The sequence below is a fragment of the Dysidea avara genome, chromosome 9, assembly GCF_963678975.1.
Source record: "Dysidea avara chromosome 9, odDysAvar1.4, whole genome shotgun sequence".
Taxonomy (NCBI): domain Eukaryota; kingdom Metazoa; phylum Porifera; class Demospongiae; order Dictyoceratida; family Dysideidae; genus Dysidea; species Dysidea avara.
Window position 1 is genome coordinate 29,728,301 of NC_089280.1, and position 20,143 is coordinate 29,748,443.

The following is a 20,143-nucleotide window of genomic DNA, read 5'->3' on the forward strand; positions in this document are numbered from 1 at the left end:
GCAAGGATTAGAGTGTTTGCTTTGGCTCGAAGGTGGTTTCTTTTCCAACCGGTTGTATATGGCGCCTCTCTACAGACTCTATGGCTAGCTTTCCCAGAGCACTTTTCAGGTGTACTACAACTGAAAAACACCGTAGTAGGCCTCGTTGGCTCGCGTACCTCATCGTCTAGAAAGTAGGCAAGACCCGTACTTACGCGAACTAAAAGTAAAAGCAGCCCTGAGGCTCTGTTGAGAGAATTAGTGTAGGGTTTCCAAGTCAAAAATAAGAAGGTGCTTCCTTTTGTTGTCTCTGGTGATTTTCACACAGACTGACCTTTATGATAAAGTAAACAAGTGCTAATTTATTATTGGATTGCCTGTAGCATTGGGTATCAGCATAAGTTTACCACACAAAACATACAAAAAGTGGTCACGTGGCCAAAAATATCATAATAGTTGAATTGGGCAGCTTATTAGAAAATCATTGTATTTTAGGGTGACCGAAATCACAATTAGTATGTTTTCTTGCCTTATAATGAAGACTTCTACATCTTGTAGTGCTTTAGCATCCTGTATAGCTGTGATGGGATTGTTGGCCATGTGACCACTTTTTAGGTATTTACAGTTAAAACTGCATTGATATTGAAAACAATAGACAATTTACTAATATATTAGCACTTGTTTGTTTTATCTTAAGGTCAGCCCGCATGAAAATAATTTAAAAGGCTGAGGCATCATCTTATTTTGCAGTGGAAATCCTATATGAAGGGATTTTTGGTCACGTGACCACTTTTTGGATATTTAGCTACATATGCTAAAATTGTGCTGATAGCAACTGCTGCAAACACTCCAATAACAAATTAGCACTTGTTTTCTTTATCTTAAAGGTAAATCTGTGCGAAAATCTCCAGAAACAAGAAAATGGAGCACTTTCCAATTTTGAGTGGAGACCCTAATTAGTGGAAAATAATACTGTAGACACACTATAAAACAGTTGAAAAGATACTTCTGTGGGTAATGTGTTGTTTAAAGTGGTTTGTTAAAAATCCGCATTCTTAGGAACGTTTACTGAGCTGTGTATTTCAAGAATTGTAGAGGGGGATTACTATACGGTTATTCAATAAAAATTTACACAAAAACAGTACACAAACAAGTGCAAGAAAAATTAGGAATTTTCCATATGAGTAGGGACTGCAGCAATACAAAGCACTGAAACAAGCCACTGAGACAAAACGCAACTGAATGATTGCATTTTAATCCCTACTTTATAGCCTGCTATGGTTAAAGTAGGGATTAAAATGCAATCATTCAGTTGTGTTTTGTTTCAGCGGCTTGTTTCAATGCCTTTTATTGCTCCAGTCCCTACTCATATGAAAAATTCCTAATTCTTTCTTGCACTTGTTATCAATAGGATTGAGCCAATTATGCTTTGAAACTAGCCTATTATTCTTTTTAGCAGTACTCAAAAATCCAGCCTATTATGCTCTCAAAATCAAGATTATGCTCTAGAGTTGGCTGTTTTATTAGAGTATATCAGCCTTTCCTGAATGCTCTATTAGAGTATCTCGATCTTGTTTCCGCGAAGGGTGAATAATCAGCCAAGAAACAATAAAAATAATAGCATCGCACAATTTCTTGATATGAAATGCAGTACCAAAGTGTAGTGTGCTCACGTTTTGCTGCATTTTTGGCGAGCGCATTGCGAATTTGATTTAAAATCTTGAAAATCGTCCTATTATGCTGGCATTTTGCTTGATGCTTTTGCCAGCCTATCCATTGTTTGGCCTTCTTCATTGTAAATGATTAACGATTTAATGTATGTGCAATGCTGGAAGATATTTTTGTTTGTATTAGGCCCCTATTTGGTGATTATTAGTTTCTCATCCACCGCCTGCATCCTTCTTAAGCTACCGCATGGTCAGCCATTATTTACTCTGCGCATGCTCAGAAGAACACGTGATACCAAACTGTTATAATTTTTGTTGATGAACGCTACAATGCGCTATATATCACCAGGAGAACTGTTGTTTTCATTAGCAAATTGCTGCAGTGCCAGTTGCAATCCTGCTCTATCGACTTCATCAAAGTTAGAAGACTTTTTTTCCAGGTGAAAATTGTGCTATCTCCTGTTTCCAAAGTCTATCCATCTTGCCTTCTAACTTATCTTCCCAAAATGACTTACAGGCTTCCTTTGATGATCAATTATTTGCAAGCATTTTCAACACCTCCACAATCCGTGACCAGGCTCGTTTACGTGCTGTTGCTCACTCCTCTGGTGTCAGCAGTGGCTGGCTGAAGGCCATCCCTCAACCAACATTGGGTTTGGCCTTTTCTCCACATGAGTTTGTTATCGCTGCCTGTTTATGGTTGGGTGTTCCTCTTTTCCCATTGTTACCACTTTGTACATGTTTGTCTGTCATTAGAGATTTCCAACTAAATTAAATAATTAACATTCCATGCATTCATTGGTATGACAAATATTGTGCTATTTTTCAGGGTCATTTTAGTACAAACCCCACCCCAATTGGTGGTTTCTGTCGAAAGATATAAGCAAAAGAAGTTGACAGTGTGATGATTTTTGTGTACAGAATTTTCAATGCTTTTTATGTATATTGCATGGCACCAAACACAATATTCAAAGTGTCATAAATCTAGATAGGAAACTAATTACGACATGAAATTTTCACCACATATCTATTTTATGAAAAACAGCATATGAACTAGGTAAAACCTCTCAAAAGTGACCACTTCTTTGTAGACTGACCACTCAGAATATTACATGAATAAAGCTAGTGATTCACAAATAAAACTGTGTGTAATGTGTAACACTAAGTATACCCAGGTACCTAATGCATTTTCAGGGATAACTAACTAGAAAAATCAGTATTATTATATAACATGATAAGTAATGGCATCACAAGTCACAATTAACAAATGCTTCGGTAACATGACAATCAGATAACAAAATATTAGACCAATATTATTATTAAAATAGATTTGTTTGGACACTGTTCGACTTTATTCGTCACACTGTAAGCACTAAGGATAATAATTATTATATAACACAATGACATCGCTATACAACAAAGAGAAATTATAAATAGTTTCTGACCAAAATTACAATCACTGAAGCTGCTATAAAATGGATCAAAACAGCAGTAAATACACCAGAATATAACAACAGGTAAGTGTGAAACCATGTAAGGTTGGTATCACATGCCAGTCTCCACTTTTGAAAAGATTATTATTATTATTATTATTGTTACTGAGCAGACAGCACAGCTGATATGCTCAGGAAAAGAAAAGCAATCATAAAATGAATTTAGCTACGTAGTTACAAAGATTACAGTTATTGAGTTCTATACAATGTTTGCAGTTCCGCTGAAAAAGAGTCAATATTGTTGCTCTCAATGATGGAAGATGGTAAGTTGTTCCAATCCTTAATTGATCTGGAGAAAAAGCTCTGTTGGTATGAATAGGTGGATGAGTTTGGTAGAATAAAACGATGTGGGTGATATAGTCTGGTGGATCTTGTCATTGAAATAAAATGAGGAGGAATTGACAGTAAATAATCTTGATGTATAATTTTAAAAAGTGCTTGTAATCTGGATATTTTACGTCTCAGCTGAAGGCTTGGCCAAGAAAGATGCTGTAACATAGCTGTGACTGAGCTGATTCGGTTGAAATCATTTAGGACCCATCTAGCTGCCCTACGCTGTACTTTCTCTAGCTGTTGAATATTGTTATGGTGGTATGGGTCCCAGATGACTGCAGCGTATTCCATTGACGGTCGTACTATCGTAAGGTAGGCTGTTGCTTTGATGTTAGACGAGCAGCAACTCAGATTGCGTTTCAAAAAGTTTAATGTTCTATTGGCCTTAGCAGCTATATTACTAATATGTGGAGACCATGATAGTTTGTTGTCCAATATAACACCAAGGTAGGAGTGTTGGTTTGATGTACCCAAGTTGTGATTGTTTAGTTTGTAGTTGAAAATGATTGGTGATAATGATCTGGTAAACCGCATAATAGTACATTTGGTTACATTGAATCTTAATTGCCACTTAGTTGCCCATTCGTGTAGTTGATCAAGATCATGCTGAAGTTGAATGGCATCCTCCTTGGTGGTGATAATTCTGTAAAGTAAACAGTCATCAGCAAATAACCGTAGTGGCGAATTTACATGTTCTGTTATATCATTAATGTATAGAAGAAACATCAAAGGGCCGAGGACCGTCCCTTGAGGGACTCTTGAGTGAACAGCTATCGAGTCAGAAAAAGTACCGTCCAAAGCTACTTGCTGTGACCTTCTGGTCAGCCAAGTATTGACCCACTGACAGATGTGATCGTTGATACCATAGTGTCTTAATTTAACTAATAGTCTTTGATGTGGGACACTATCAAACGCTTTAGCAAAGTCAAGGAGAATGACATCGGTTTGTTTCTGTTGGTCTAGAGCATGTGACAAGTCTTCTATCAGTGAAATAAGTTGGGTAACACAAGAGTGCTGGGATCTGAAGCCGTGCTGGGTATCAATGAGAATGCTATTAGAGTTTAAATGATTCATTATGGAATGATATATAATATGTTCCATAGTTTTGGAGCATACAGAAGTCAATGATATTGGTCGGTAGTTTGCGGTACTAGTACGGTTTCCTTTCTTGAAAACAGGACATACATTGGCCATGAGCCAATCGGAAGGTAGTATACCTGTGTCTAGTGATTGAGTGAATATAACTTGCAGTATAGGAGATATTTCGTTTGCACAATTCTTCAAGATATATGGATGAATGTTGTCTGGCCCACTGGCTTTGTTGGTATCTAATAGGGATAATTGATGGTGGATACCAGCCACTGAAAATGTAATACTTGGCATAGTAGGCAGAGCATTCACAGGGTTGTTGCAACCATTCATGGAAGGGATATTAGATAAGTTTTCTTTAGTGAAGACTGACTCAAAATAGTTGTTTAATGCATTGGCTTTACTCTTTGTATCTGAGATAGATTCACCATCTACAATTAGGGTGGAGATATTATGGTAGTCCTTACGTTTTGCTCTAATATACTTCCAAAATTGTCTACGATTTCCATTAAATGAGTTGTCAAACATTCTATTAAAATAATTATTGTGTGCTACTTTAATCTTGCTATTTATAAAATAGTTGTTTAATGCATTGGCTTTACTCTTTGTATCTGAGATAGATTCACTATCTACAATTAGGGTGGAGATATTATGGTAGTCCTTACGTTTTGCTCTAATATACTTCCAAAATTGTCTACGATTTCCATTAAATGAGTTGTCAAACATTCTATTAAAATAATTATTGTGTGCTACTTTAATCTTGCTATTTATATTATGCTCAACTTTGAACCTTATTTTGCAATTCCGCGCAAGACAACAAACTGCTCACCTTCAAACTATACTTGCATCGATGCAGAGGGATGCCTTGAAGTCCAGGGTGATTGTAATGCTGAATTCTGAGCAGTGTTAGATGGCGATTTACCTTTAAAAGGGCCATATTTTCGTCGTAATCCAACATCAATCGTCCTCCAATCAAAAAACACACGGAAAAATCGAAATCAGCATATGTGACCAGATTTGCGAAAAGGTACCTTTTACACACACAAAATTTGGCCCATTTTTTGAACTTTGAAGCGTCATAACTTTTTTATCATGACATATAAATTGCCTGATATTTTTCATGAGTGTAGCTACAGTATCTGGCTGTAGTTTGAAACCAACAGCAAGTTAATCAGTGCAAGGACTCAAGTGTTACAACATTTTGTTTGCTGGTATGTAAAATGTGTGGAAAAGGTACCTTTTTGCAAATCCGGTCACATATACAGTTTGCCCAGGAACGCTTTCTTCGTCCTCATCTGCCACAGATTCACGCGGAAACACTCGGAAACTTTCTCTATCACCGGTGCCGTATTCTTCCAATTAGAATTACGTACGGAATTATTTGTATGGGATTCCTATGGGGATTTTTATTTCTCAAACTTTGATTTGACATATTTCAATAAATACCGCATGGATTTTAATCCAGTAAGGTGCATTACGAAGTACGAAGCACTGACTACCATTAACTCGAACGGCAGCTTGTGAAACATTTATTGAAGGTGTGTAATTTAAGTAGCAACAATATGTGTGAAAAATTGGTTGGTTGGAAATCGCTACTGTCATATAGATCAGTTTGGTGACCATCTTCTTGGTTGCTCTCATGGCCCACTACGTATCCAACGCCATGATGCTCTTGTTTCTATAGTACATCATGCTCTACTGCAAGATCACCCTGGTGTTCTCCGTGAGCAAAGCATTGCCTCTGATCAATCTCGTCCTGGGGACATTTACCATCCTGATTTTACTCTAGGCCATCCTGCTTACTTTGACCTCTCTGTCAGATGCACAACTCAGCCTTCCTTCATTTCCGCTGCTGCATCTAAGGCTGCATGGGGTAGCTGCTGCTGCCGGTGAGGAGGCTAAGGATGACCATTATTTGGAAACTGTTATTAACCATGGTGGTGAATTTTTTCCCCTGGTTTGCGAGTCGTTTGGTGTTTGGACACCCTTTGCTTTATCAACCTTATCCACGATTGCCGACCGTACCACTGTTAAAAGTGGTATTCCCAGACAGTTTGCAAGGAAGCAATTGCTTCAGCGCTTGTCAGTTACTCTGTGGCGATATAATGCCAAAATGATCCTGAGGCATTATGGCTTATGCCCAGAAGATGGCATAGACTTGTTGAACTAAGTTATTAATTAAGGTTGTTTTGTAGTTAAGGTAGCTAGTTTTGTAGTTAAAGTACTTAGTTTGGTAGTTAAGCTAGTTAGAATTTTGTATTTAATATATTTAATTTTACTTAATCAAAAAAAAAAACTTAATCAAAGCAGGCTTTCAGTTGACTGTCAAAAAACAGTTGGCGATCACGAAAAGTAGAATCAGCTGGTGAAGGAAATGTTTGTAGTAAGAAAAAAAGACAATTTGGACAAGGTCTGTACATCAGTGTGTTAATATTATAAAATAATGGTATAATGGTAATACCCTCCCGCTCGCATCATAATAATTATAAAGGCTGGATGAGAAACTAATAATCACCGAATAGGGGCCTAATTGCTAGCCTGTATACTCTTATTGACTTACAAACTTAATGTGTGACCGAATTGTGTTAATTTTATTAACTAAACCAGGTGTACATAAACACCAAAGGGTGTTAAAAAACACCAAGAAGTGTTCAAAATTGAATTAGTGCAGTGCAAACACCCAAGGGTGTTCCTACTACACCATAACAGTTGTGGGTGTTAGGGATGCGGCGATCATGCCGGCATAATTTCGAGCATAATGGGTATGTGTGGGAATCAGGAATTATGCTAGCACTTTGAGGTGATTATAAAGCTTTAACAGTAGGAAAATCTGCAGACTGCACATTCCGTTAAAAAAATCGAGATGCTCTAATCTAATCAAAAAACAGCCAAGCTGTAAAAAGAGGTGCGGCCCCGAAATAGGCCACGGTGAAAAAAGATGTGAAATCCAAGGTGGCGGCGAAGAAATGGCTGTGATGGTAGGTTAATGGTTAAATTCTAATAACGACAATTCAGGTGAATTTTGTGCCGCTTGGTCTTGGCACCAAATTCACCTGAATTGTCGTCATTAAAATTTAACCATTAACCTACTATCACAGCCATTTCTTGGCTGCTACCTTGGATTTCACATCTTTTTTCACCGTGGCATATTTCGGGGCCGCACCTCTTTTTACAGCTTGGCTGTTTTTGATTAGATTAGAGTATCTCGATTTTTTTTAACGGAATGTGCAGTCTGCAGATTTTCCTACTGTTACAGCTTGGCTGTTTTGGATTAGATATCACTTCTTTTTGTATTTGTATACTGCAAAGCCGGCATATGGCTGGCTTTGGGGCTTTTTTAACCCATGTGTTTTTTTTTTACCACAGGAAGAAGAAAAGAACTTAAAGAAGATTTTAATACTTCAATTATTTTTGATTTTATTAGTAATTATACAAATTATATACATATATTTATTACATGCCCATTATTCCCCACAGGATATTTTTTGCAGCTGATCTCTCTACTGGGCGGCTTGAAATGTAGCTGAACTATATACAGGATGGTTTCTTTGTAGCTGAACTCTCTACAAGGTGACCTCTTCTAGCTGGTCTCTCTACAGGGTGATTTGTTTCTAGCCAAACTCTCTACAGGTGATTTGTTTGCAGCTAAACTCTCTACATGATGGTTTCTTTGTAGCTGAACTCTCTACATATGGTTTCTTTGTAGTTGAACTCTCTATTAGGTGACTTCGTCTAATTGAACTCTCTACAGGGTGATTTTTTTGTAACTGAACTCTCTACATGGTGGTTTCTTTGTAGCTGAACTCTCTACATATGGTTTCTTTGTAGTTGAACTCTCTACAAGGTAACTTCTTCTAGCTGATCTTACTACTGGGTGATTTGTTTGTAACTGAATTTTCTACAGGGTGATTTGTTTGCAGCTGAACTCTCTACATGGTGGTTTCTGTGTTGCTGAACTCTCTACAAGGTGAATTCTTCTACCTGATCTCTCTACAGGGTAATTTGTTTGTAACTGAACTCTGTACAAGGTGCGTTTTGTAGGTCATCTCACTGCAGGTTGATTTGTTTGTAGCTGATCTCTCTACAGGGTAATTTGTTTGTAGCTGAACTATCTATAAGGTAATTTGTTTGTAGCTGATCTCTCTGCAGGTTGATTTGTTTAAGCTGAACTCTCTACAGGGTGATTTGCTTGTAGCTGAACTCTCTACAGGGTGATTTGCTTGTAGCTGAACTCCTTATAGTTTCTAGCTGATCTCTCTACAGGGTAATTTGTTTGTAGCTGATCTCTCTACAAGTTGATTTGTGTGTAGCTGATCTCTGCAGGTTGATTTGTTTGTAGTCGATCTCTCTACAGGGTAATTTGTTTGTAGCTGAACTCTCTCCACAGTGACTTGTGTGTAGCTGAATTCTCTAGAGAGTGACTTAATTGTAGCTGAATTCTCTACAGGGTGCATGACTTGTTTATAGCTGAACTCTCTTCAGTGTGACTTGTAATGTTCTGAATCTCTACTGTGATATATTTGCTTAACTATCCACAAGGTGACTTGCTTCTTGCTGAACTGTCTATAAGATTAACTTTTTGCAGCTGAACTCCCTACAGAATAACTTGCAATGTAATAGAATTCTATAATGGAATAAATAAATTAGCTTAATGCTCTATTAGGGTGACTGTTCTATTAGAGTATCTCGCATTTGCTACACGGAGTTGGCTTTCGAACCATAACTCAGTGGTTTGTAATCCGATTCTTCTGTACTACTGCAAGGACTTTCTATGAAGATTATTCCAGCTATACACTGATTTTCAGCTCATTGCTCTAAGCGGTTTGCCTAGTAGGCGTGAAAACTAATACTTTTTTTTTTTTTAAAGATACTAAGACAATGATAATATAAATAAACACTTAAACAGTGGGCAGAGAGGCAAACTCTGCCCAGTCCTGGGATGATGGTATTGTTGCCATTACAGAAGCAGCATTGCCACGTTGAACATCAATGGCAACCAGCGGCGGAGGAAGTAGTTGATATGAGGGGGGGCTGGGCTAACCCAGACTTATTTCTATAGTTTGGTAAGGTGAGACCAAAAAAAAAAAAAAAAAAAAGGTCACAACCAACTGACAAGAGCTTTCCACCTCACCAGCTACCATTTCTAGCTGATAAACTACATAAAAATCCTTACATAGCTCGCTACACACTGACTACTTTATTAGAGTGACTGCTCTATTAGAGTGACTGCTCTATTAGAGTATCTCGATCTTTATCACGGTTTTCAGCCCCACTCCAAGAAAGATAATTTCGTTGTGATATCATTCTGTGGGGGGCTTAGCCCCCCTTAGCAGACCGAGGGGGGCTTTAGCCCCCTAGCTCCCCCCTTTCCGCCGCCTATGATGGCAACCTTCTGAATCAAAAATTGGGTGGCCCTATTATCACCAGACTGTTCCATCACCCGGGAACCTATTCGCCTCACTAATGAGCGTGCACATGATCCCCAAGCACCCAAGGTGTCAACACAAAGGGGAGAAGTGAAATGATGGAATCAGAGAAGAATACTTTCTGCACTTAGCTGACTCTGCAGAGTTTGCCAGCCGGCTGGCACCACTTGCAGAAGTAGATAAATTAGATGGGGCCAGGGTGTCTGAACAGGTAAAGTCCCAGAGCAAGGGTAAGCCCCGTGACCAAGGAATCAATGACGGTGGGGTCTATTCTACGGAACGGAACGGAACGGAACGGAATGATGGACTAAACTGCGGAACGGAATGCTTTCTCAGATTGAAGCTTGCAGCTTACCATTGCTGTACAAGTTATCAGTGGCACTTCCAGCAGGTAATCAAACGCACCCCAAGAAAGATAAAACGAATTTAAGGATCGATTGTGGTTCTTGTTGGTTGTCATTAGTAACGAAGTACTAATTGTGGGAATAGCTGACTCAGTGTGTTCATCTTCGGATATATCAAGTAGGGAACTTAATGCATGACTTGTTTTTACTAGTATGTGAGTTATTTTTACCTGCTTTGACTTTAGAGTGTACAGTCTGAGGCCCAGCCTTCCTAATCGGCATAAATCAGTATGTGTATAGCTACACTACAAAGGAAACAAGTATGGTGACAAGCTGAATCAACTCAGTCTAAGCAGAATCTAAAGGAATTTTGTGCAGTGTGTGAGGAGCAAACATTCAGATACTTCAAGGAGGCTATATTGTGTGAACATCAATGATTCTTTGACAGAGTAGTGGACTATTGCCGAGGGGTCACTAACTCACGAAAAAGGGGTACGGATTTCAAAATCTTGAACAAATTTCTCAAGATTTCACAAATTTCATCAAGGATTTCACAAAATCGAATGACAGCTGCAAAATCTGATTTTAAGTTACAGGTTGGTGTAGAGTAACAAGTTCTGAAACACTAAAAAATAATGGGAGAAAGAAATAGAAGTTCATGCAGGAGCAAAGCCTCACGAAATTGAGAATAATTGCGAAGCTATATAAACCAGGAGCAAAGCGAAGACATAACCATCAAAGGAAACCATACAAACCTAGGAGCAACTTGCAGCTGAAGCCTGACCGGGAAACAAGGCCAATCATTTAGGGGAGAAATCCCTCAAAACCTGGAGCAACTGTCGAAGCCCTATATGGTGTGAAACCCCACAAAACCAGGAGCATTTGTATGCTTTAGTTGCTTTTGTAGTTTGTGTGTTGCTAAGTTTATAAAGTGTTGCTAAGTTTTTGTAGTTTGCTCAGTAAATCCGAAGCGGAGCGGAACATCAGATTTCATTCTTACTTTTGTGCAGGAGCAGTTTACACGATTTTGTGCGGCTTCTCACAGCTCCTTGTTTTGTGTGGCTTCTTTCCTACAGCTCCTGGTTTTGTTTTGACTTCCACAACTCGTTTAATACAAATCCGAAGTGGAGCAGAACATAGAATTTCATTCTTACCTTTGAGCAGTTTGGATTCTCTCCTGGTTTTGTGCGGCTTCTTTCCTACAGCTCCTGGTTTTGTTTGGCTTTCACAACTCGCTTAATACAAATCCGAAGCGGAGTGGAACATCGGATTTCATTCTTACCTTTGAGCAGTTTGCATGGATTCTCTCCTGGTTTTGTGCGGCGTATTTCCTACAGCTCCTGGTTTTGTTTGACTTCCACAACTCGCTTAATACAAATCCGAAGCGGAGCGGAACATCGGATTTTGTTCTTACTTTTGTGCAGGAGCAGTTGAGATACGGTACCAGAACGAGTATGTAAGCAGAATCACGATAAGAACATAAGATTTCATATTTCAGGCAGGATTTCATTGAAGGTGTACGAGATTTCGAATCAGTTGGTGACCCCTCGTGTATTCCTCTACTGGGAGCTGCATGACGGCACTCTTATCTCTTCTAATCCTGCACAGCTGTTTTGAAAGTCTAGTATTTCTGACCTACAAGTGCCCTCCATGTATACTTGATCAAAGATACTTTGATCGATGCTAAAACCCAGACCAACGCCTCCCAGAAACGTCTGATATGCGACATAGCAGTTGGTGTCGGCCATTAGCGTAGAATTCGCAGAAATACATTGTACGGACGGCTCCTGTGTCATCTGTCCTCTGGCCACACAAATACAGGTGAGCAAGACAAGAAATACAACAGTTATCATCTTCTTCGACCTCGTAATTTTAGTATTCTCTATAGTACAAACTGGGGCGTAACGAACCAAAGCCGGATATAATAGCTAACCGGTTAGTAAGCATGCATGTGACTGGCACACCGATCTGGATTATTGGTTACCATATCCAAACATCCTGCATTCCAATATTAATTAGCTTTGTCATTGTTTTTGTTATCGGTACTCGTTACGCATAACTGAGAAGGTTGTGGCTAGATACGTACTATGTAATTATAAACCACAACTATGAATACTTTATGACAGGTAGATGTGTAGCCAAGGCATGTACCTCTACAGCAGTACAGCTAAACATGATAGTATTATTGATAAAAGTTGCCTATATATAGAGTCTAGCTACAGATATTCTAATGACTATACAATGGCGGATCCAGGATGGGGCATTTGGGGCAAATGCCCCCCCCCCCCCCCCCTTCACCTTGTGGAGGAGCCAGCCACACCTCTGAACATAGCTACCAAACTTTATGTCAGGCCAAGAAACTCATGAAAATATGCTTTTACTAGCAATTTATTACAAATTCACCTGAAACCAAAGTCGAAGTAGCTGTAAAATTGTCACCCAGCACCTTCGTGTGTATTAAGCGCCTCTAAAATAATTATCTTGTTGTTTGAGACATTCAGAGCCTTTAAAGACTTCACAACCACCTGAAAAAAAAGGCCAAAATGGTAAAAATCAATAGTGAGATACTACTAAGAGGTGTATTATTTGCGAGATTATTTGCTGCTTCAAAATTGCACAACTAGCTAACAAGAGGATCTGCAGCTGGCTCTCCCCAACCACCTACAACTTGGCCTGCTTGTGCCCCTCCCCTTGCCAGATCCTGGATCCACCCCTGCTATATCTATATGTGTATAATTACAATTACATTCAGGGTTTACAAGCTACAGTTCAAGCCATGTTTCCATCAACTGTGTTAAATAAATACTACATGGTATTTGCTGCATTACTATTTAACCTCTAGGAACTTTTGATCATTTTGCAGATTCTCATCCACTATGAAACAATTATGTGCATGCCTACCTTGTTGCATTTACAATACCAGAAAAACCTGTCTATTCCAGTCACCACGCATTGCACCAAAATTTCCTGATCTTATTAAGCAGGTGGCTGCTTTAAGTAGATCACTTTGTACACAAATGGCACAATGACAGGTGTCCTCATTATACAGTTAGACAGGTTTCTCTATTTACTATATACAACATCCTTTAACTACCAACCAAGTAGAGGTGTACCGATAATCGGATCGGCTACAATATCGGCCACCGATATGGCATTTTTTACCAATATCCGTATCGGTACAGAACAGCAGGAGGACCGATATCGCTACCGATATTTATACAGTAGCAATGGTTTGTGCATAAATGGATTGTGCATTGGTTTTCTACGTTATTCATGTGGTTCATTAGTGCCAGTGGCTTATTGTTCACTCTGCAACAAGCGCTACGCTACGAGAAGCCATATAAATGCACACGATTGTAGTGTTCAGTCTTTACAAATGAAGCAGTTATAGAGTACCTTTGTAATAAAAGAAGGGTCACAGGATAACCAAGGAAACTTGCTGTATCAGCTTCCTCACAAGCCATTAGAATGCGGAGTAATGCAGAAATATCCGTTTTAGGCTTCATGGGAGTATACATAAAAATATTTGTGGGTGCCTAATTGTCTGGATTGCACAATAGAAACTCAAGCTGTATACCACCACAGGTACAGTATAGCAATGAATACATGCACATGTTGTACATAGGGTAGGTAATTGTACATTTTCGTGTACTTAAAAAATATCGGATCGACTATCGGTTATCGGCTTCTTTGGTTGCATCATAGATAATATATACCTTACCCGGGATTGGAAACCGGACACACTTCAATACAAAAATCGCGAGCCGTCAGCATTGTAATAATTGACACTTTCGCTTTGATATGTAAGGTTTCACCTCGCCGACGGAAGAAAGGAAAAGAACGGGTAGATAAGCTACTAGTTGTGAACATGAAGAGGATTTACCGTGGTGGTAAGAACAATACTGTTGTATTACTTGCATACAATCGTCAAAATTTTGAACAAATAGCGTTTGACGCGGTTTATGCAAAAAAATGGCTTTTTAGTCGTACCCTCAACTTTTGGGGTTCGTAGAGCAGTGTGGGAGCGATATTTTTCGATGTAAACTACACTGTTTGAAAGCTGAGACATTAGCGGACAAAATCATGCAACTTAAAACCCTTAGTTTTACCGTCTATGCCATCAAATTGCAACGCAACTGCGAAACAAGCGATTTTGAGGTATTAAGTTTTGAGGCCTACAGGTCATTTTCTAAAGGCTACTAACTTTCTTTCTTAAGTATTTCCTGTAATTCATATGTATACAAACAAAATAGGATAGTTTTAAGGCTGCTGACTTGTACTGATGTAGGCGAAATCCTTGAATCTTCAAGTGAATGCAAGTATTTCCTTTTCAGAACTGTTGCTTTATTATTATGCATATAGCTATAGTTTGCACTGGATTTTTTTGCAGATGAATGATAGGAGAGGTCACAGAAAGCTTAGACTTCATAGTAACAAACACTGGCAGCCTAAACCTAAGAGGCTACCAGTTTCAATTCCTTTGAGAGATGTGTCAGTGCTGAAGGTGTCTCTGCCACTGTCATTTCAAGTGTCTCTGCCTTTGTGCTCATTTGTTGATGCACCAGTCAGGTCTTTGGATATTTTGCACAGTAGACTGAAACAGTGTAATGGCATTCCTTCAGGTATAGTGACACAGTGTGTGCAGATGCTTAGCTAAATCGTTCCTTTTACAGGGTGGATTGATACAATCCAAAATGCAGAATTGAGAATATTCCAACTGGGTTATTTTGAGTCTGGCACTGAGGTTTTAAGATCGTTAGCCATTAAGGAAGACTTCTCATGGATTGTGAATTATAAAAGAGAAACTCTGAAGCCCTCATCTGCTCTTTTGAAAGACATTCCGACATCTCTTAATTCAGGTATTGGTTGGATTGCTGTACGATATTAAACATGCAACGGAAATTTTATGTTTCCTGTAGTTTCACATGTATCAAACTTTATCAACATTCTACATACAAGCAAGGTTTGCGAAGGCAACTGTGATGATGCATTCTTGAAGCTCCCAAACATTCAGAATGGCGAACTCAAAGATAATTCAAGTAAGCTGTCCTTTCTGCATACATTTAACTGTATGTAAAGTCAATAGAGCATGACAAGTTTTATGTGTGCATACCTTTGTTGTGTTCACCATACTTTGATGTGAATAACTTTTGTAGGAACCAGCACTGTGGCAGCACTGGACACCGCAAGGACTGGTAGCTTATCCATCTATCATGTTGAGTGTGATATATTGATGAACAGTACAGAAGAGTCCAGGCTGTGCATATGTTGTAAGAAATACAAGAAAACACTATCAGCTATGCTGTCACGTCGCCGAAAAGATCAGAAGACTCATCCCAGCAGTCATACAACTTATGCGAATTTGAGTGCGTCTGAAAAAGATGAGCGCTTGAGAAATCTACACCAGGAGAGCAAAAAAGCAAAGCTTCGTGTTTGTCGATTACAAGAGAAGATTTCAACTGCAGCTACCCAAGACGGTGTAACCTTAAACGTTGATCTGCATGATGATATGAAGGCTATGATGGATGCAACCACAAAGCAAGTACATTCTATGTATCCAGAAGGATCTTTTCAACGCCTTTTTTGGGACCAACAGCAAACAGCATGCTCTATAAAGGACTCTCGGTCAATGAAGTGGCACCCACTAGTCATTAAGTGGAGCTTGTATCTCAGACATTTATCTGGAAAATCATATGAACTACTGCGGAAAACAGGATGCATCAAACTGCCTTCACAAAGAACACTGTGTGATTACACCCACTATACATCAACTACCATCGGCTTCTCTGCAGAAACAGATCGAGAGCTTTACGACATTGCTTTTTTGAGTAACGAGCTTAACAGATATGTCTTCTTAGTCATGGATGAAGTTCATATCAAGACTGACCTTGTATATGATAAACACCAGGGTTCTTTAATTGGCTTTGTCAATCTAGGCAACACTAACAATAAACTGCTTGAATTTGAGAATGCTTTGGGTGAGACACAACATGAACAACAACTCGCAAGTTCAATGTTGGTGCTAATGGTGAGAGGCATTTTTCAGAAGTTGAACTACCCATATGCGCAGTTTGCTTGTAACAACCTCAGTGGAGAGTTGATGTTTGACCCTGTGTGGGAGGCAATATCAAGGCTTGAGAGAATGGGCTTCCGTGTTTTAGGAATTACGTGTGATGGTGCATCACCAAATCGTCGATTGTGGAAACTCCACAATGCCAAAGATGAAATGGTCTACAAAGTACCCAACCCTTTTGCACGAGAGGGACCACGTGACTTGCATTTCATATCTGATCCTCCTCATTTGCTAAAAACGATTAGAAATAGCTGGAACAGTAACAAACGAAAATTATGGGTAAGTTGATAGCTATAGCTGCAATGAGAGTACGTTATTTTTCCTTTTACATTTAGTGCAATGGTAAAGAAATATCATGGGGGCACTTAGAACAACTTTACCTTGATGATACAGGAGGACCACAAGCAGTACCCCAACAAGGAGGAGTTATTAGACAAGTGAAAAAGCTGAAGTACGAGCATGTTTATTTAACGACGTTTTCGAAGATGAGAGTGGATTTAGCTGCACAAGTAAGTTCACAAGAATGTGATTAGCATGCTGTATAATGCATTATACATGTGTAGGCTCTTAGTGAGACAGTGGCTAAGTCGCTTGAAGAGAATTATGGTGAAGAAGTACAGGAAACAGTCAAGTTTGTTAAAATGATCGATAAGTTTTTTGATTGCTTCAACGTATCCAATGCTGTTACTGGATACCACAGCAGGAAATCATTCAAAGATCCCTACACTTCTAAAAAGGATTTTCGTTTGCAAGTATGTTATTGGTATTATTATAATGTATGCATTGGGGTGTGACATTGTTTGTAGACAGTAGACCATTTTAGAGAACTACTTAGTAGATGTTGTACTTTATTGTTTGCTTATGCACTGCAGTGGCTTGAAGAAGAATTTATGCCTTACTTGGAGAACTGGGAGAAAAGTGTCTATGAAAGGGAAGGATTTTCTCCAAAACAAAAGGAAATGATGTTACTACCTAGGGAAACTCGTCTTGGCATCACTGTCACAGGTATTGCATGCAGTAATAATATATCATTTTAATTATCAATTAATCTTTTTTAGTTAAATCATTTGTGGAACTGGTTAAATACATATTCACCATACCAGGAGTTAAAATCTTCTTGAGTGAGAGGCTTTGTCAAGATCCTCTTGAAAATTACTTTGGCTGCCAAAGGCAACGTGGAGGGAGACATGAAAACCCAAATGTCAATGATTTTTGTAAGAATAGTCAGGCACTGAAAGTAATCAATTCTGTTTGTGGAAGCATTTCAAAAGGAAATTGCCGTGGCAAGAAGCAGTCTATAGATATAGAGCAGGAGAGCAGGCCACTTAAGAAACGGTGCAAGGCTAAATGTAGGGACAAATCTTATTCTAAGCTTATAAAGCCACCAAGAGTATTCAAAAGCAAATTGAAGTTACTGGCAGCCAAAAAGGTTAAAAAAAAGTCATTTGCTCCAAGAAAAGAATTGTTTACAGCTTCAAAATATTTGGATATTCCTGTACAGAAAGTTGTTACTGTTGACATGCCTGCCAGTTCAAGCAATAACCCTAACAGTAATGATGTGCCAGCACCAGTACTTAATGAAAAAGCAACATCAGATGTGACAGAAGCCTCCCATGAATCTTGCTCGAATGATCAGGTGAAAAGTCATAAGCATCAGCAAACTTCTGCAGAAGTAGACATTGTTGAAATGGATGAAAAGGATACACTTGCTGGCAGTCACGATAGAAATGATGTGACAGAAATGGACATATCATTTGAGCAGAAGGCCCATTCTACTGATGATGATATGATTAGTGAGGCACTAGGACCAGGACCTGCAGAGGAAGAATTATCAAGGTGTTGTACCATTACTTTAACACGTCATGACTTCTGGACTTTAAAAGATACCGGATGGTTAAATGACCAAGTAAGGCTATTCGTGATGTAGTACTTATTTTTTATGTGTTGCCATTTTCTTTTGCTAGGTGATAAACTGCTACATGAAATTAGTAGCTGAGGCCAACACAGATGTCTACGTATACAGCACATTTTTCTATCCAAAGCTTGTACGTTTTGGTTCCCAGGCAGTGTGCCGGTGGACAAAGGAAACTGATTTATTTAGCAAGAGGTTGTTGTTGGTTCCAGTGCACCTTGGAGCACACTGGTGTTTAGCAAGCATAAGCACAGCTGACCTACAGATTGTTTATTATGACTCGCTGCATGAACCAAATCCAGCATGTTTGGAAGCATTAAAATTATATATTTTAGAGAAATCATCCAACTGTGCCTCTACCACGGAATGGAATTGCTCTACTTTGCAAGGTGTTCCACAACAGACAAATAATTCAGACTGTGGTGTGTTTGTATGCAGAATTGCTCAGTGCCTGGCTAACAAAACTTCTTTCAACTTTAGTCAATGTGATATGGCTAGCATTAGGCGAGAAATGGTATTAGAATTACTTCTGCAAAAGCTGTTGCCTTAAATTCCATTTTTATTAATCAATTAATTAATATTTCGCTTGTATCATTTACTGTGTTGTTGTAATCACAAAATAAAGTTGTGTTATGCATAGCATTGCAAATGTTAATAATATAATATACTATAAGCTGCTATCATACAAGTCTCTACGTAAGCTTTTTGACCGCTGTGTACTCTTTTTTGCTGACTGCTTAAATTTCTCCATCCAAAAGCTCGCATATGAAAATCCACGGATAGTCACATAAAGCTGCACTATTTTCTTAAGAAGTGCACTATGTACCTCCTTCTCACCAATCTCGAAATCTGCAGTGGAAATCAGCCAATAAAATTCAACATCATCACTGGAGATAACTTTTTCAACAATCTCCTCTTTTTTTCCAGCTGCTGGGTTGCTACCAAGTAACATTTTTAGGCATTCTCTCACTTCTTCTTCTATTGCAATAAACAATATAAATGTTGTTTCTTTAACATACCATAGCCCACCTCTATCTAGTGCTAATGTCCATTCTTCAGAACTGCCACATTCACTATGTTCTTCGGGTGTGTCCTTTGTTAAAGCCATCAGGCACAATACCATCTCTTCCTTAAGCTCATGTTTACTGCGTTCGATTTTCTTACGTAAATGTCTACAAACATAGCCGGCAGCATAACGAAGAGCATTGCCTTCGCGTTTTGTTACAGCTGGTGCTGGATCAACCTTGGTTTCAGCTGTACACCCTGTCACATGATCACCAATGTATCCCCTGAACAAAATATCAGTTAAATGCTGATACAGGATAGGTGTAGCAGCCACATTAGCAGAGTCCAAAAAATTTACCCAGTCCTCTCGAAATTTCTCTGAAGAGCGCAACAGAAAAAAATTTCTCCAAAGTTTCTCACGATTGCATGATTTCTTCTTACAAGAGCTCATTGCCTGTTTCAGGTCTTCTGAACAAATGTTGTAAAACAGCTATTGTTGGCAGCATCAAGACACCAGTCTAACAGAATCTGTGCCGCTTTTCTTGCTTCAATTGCTTCTGAGGACATTATTTTAAATGAATCATCATTCAATACGCTTCTGAGTGCTTCCACAAAAGTATCTTTTGCTTTGGGACCTGCATTGAAAGAAAAAGACAGGTATGGTATAGCATAGTAAGGTATATATTATCTATGGGTATAGCTAATGAATGGCTACATCAACATAACTTGCACACAAACAAGGCCAGGCCAGGCACATCAGTGATTGAATGTTTAAGCTGTAAAAATGCCCAAATTCTGCTACCAGCGCTGGTTGTTTATTGT

The 20,143-nt window shown here is 38.9% G+C and overlaps 1 protein-coding gene across 1 annotated transcript; it reads left to right on the forward strand.

Annotated features, from left to right (window-relative positions):
* Positions 1-14,036: 14,036 nt before the first annotated feature.
* LOC136266446 (uncharacterized) lies at positions 14,037-18,881 on the forward strand. The gene is made up of 10 exons (XM_066061464.1): positions 14,037-14,221; positions 14,722-14,953; positions 15,005-15,190; positions 15,251-15,370; positions 15,488-16,683; positions 16,740-16,913; positions 16,968-17,156; positions 17,277-17,409; positions 17,463-18,310; positions 18,369-18,881. The coding sequence occupies exons 2-10, from the start codon at positions 14,722-14,724 to the stop codon at positions 18,864-18,866; spliced, it is 3,576 nt and encodes a 1,191-aa protein (XP_065917536.1). The 5' UTR covers positions 14,037-14,221; the 3' UTR covers positions 18,867-18,881.
* Positions 18,882-20,143: the final 1,262 nt, after the last annotated feature.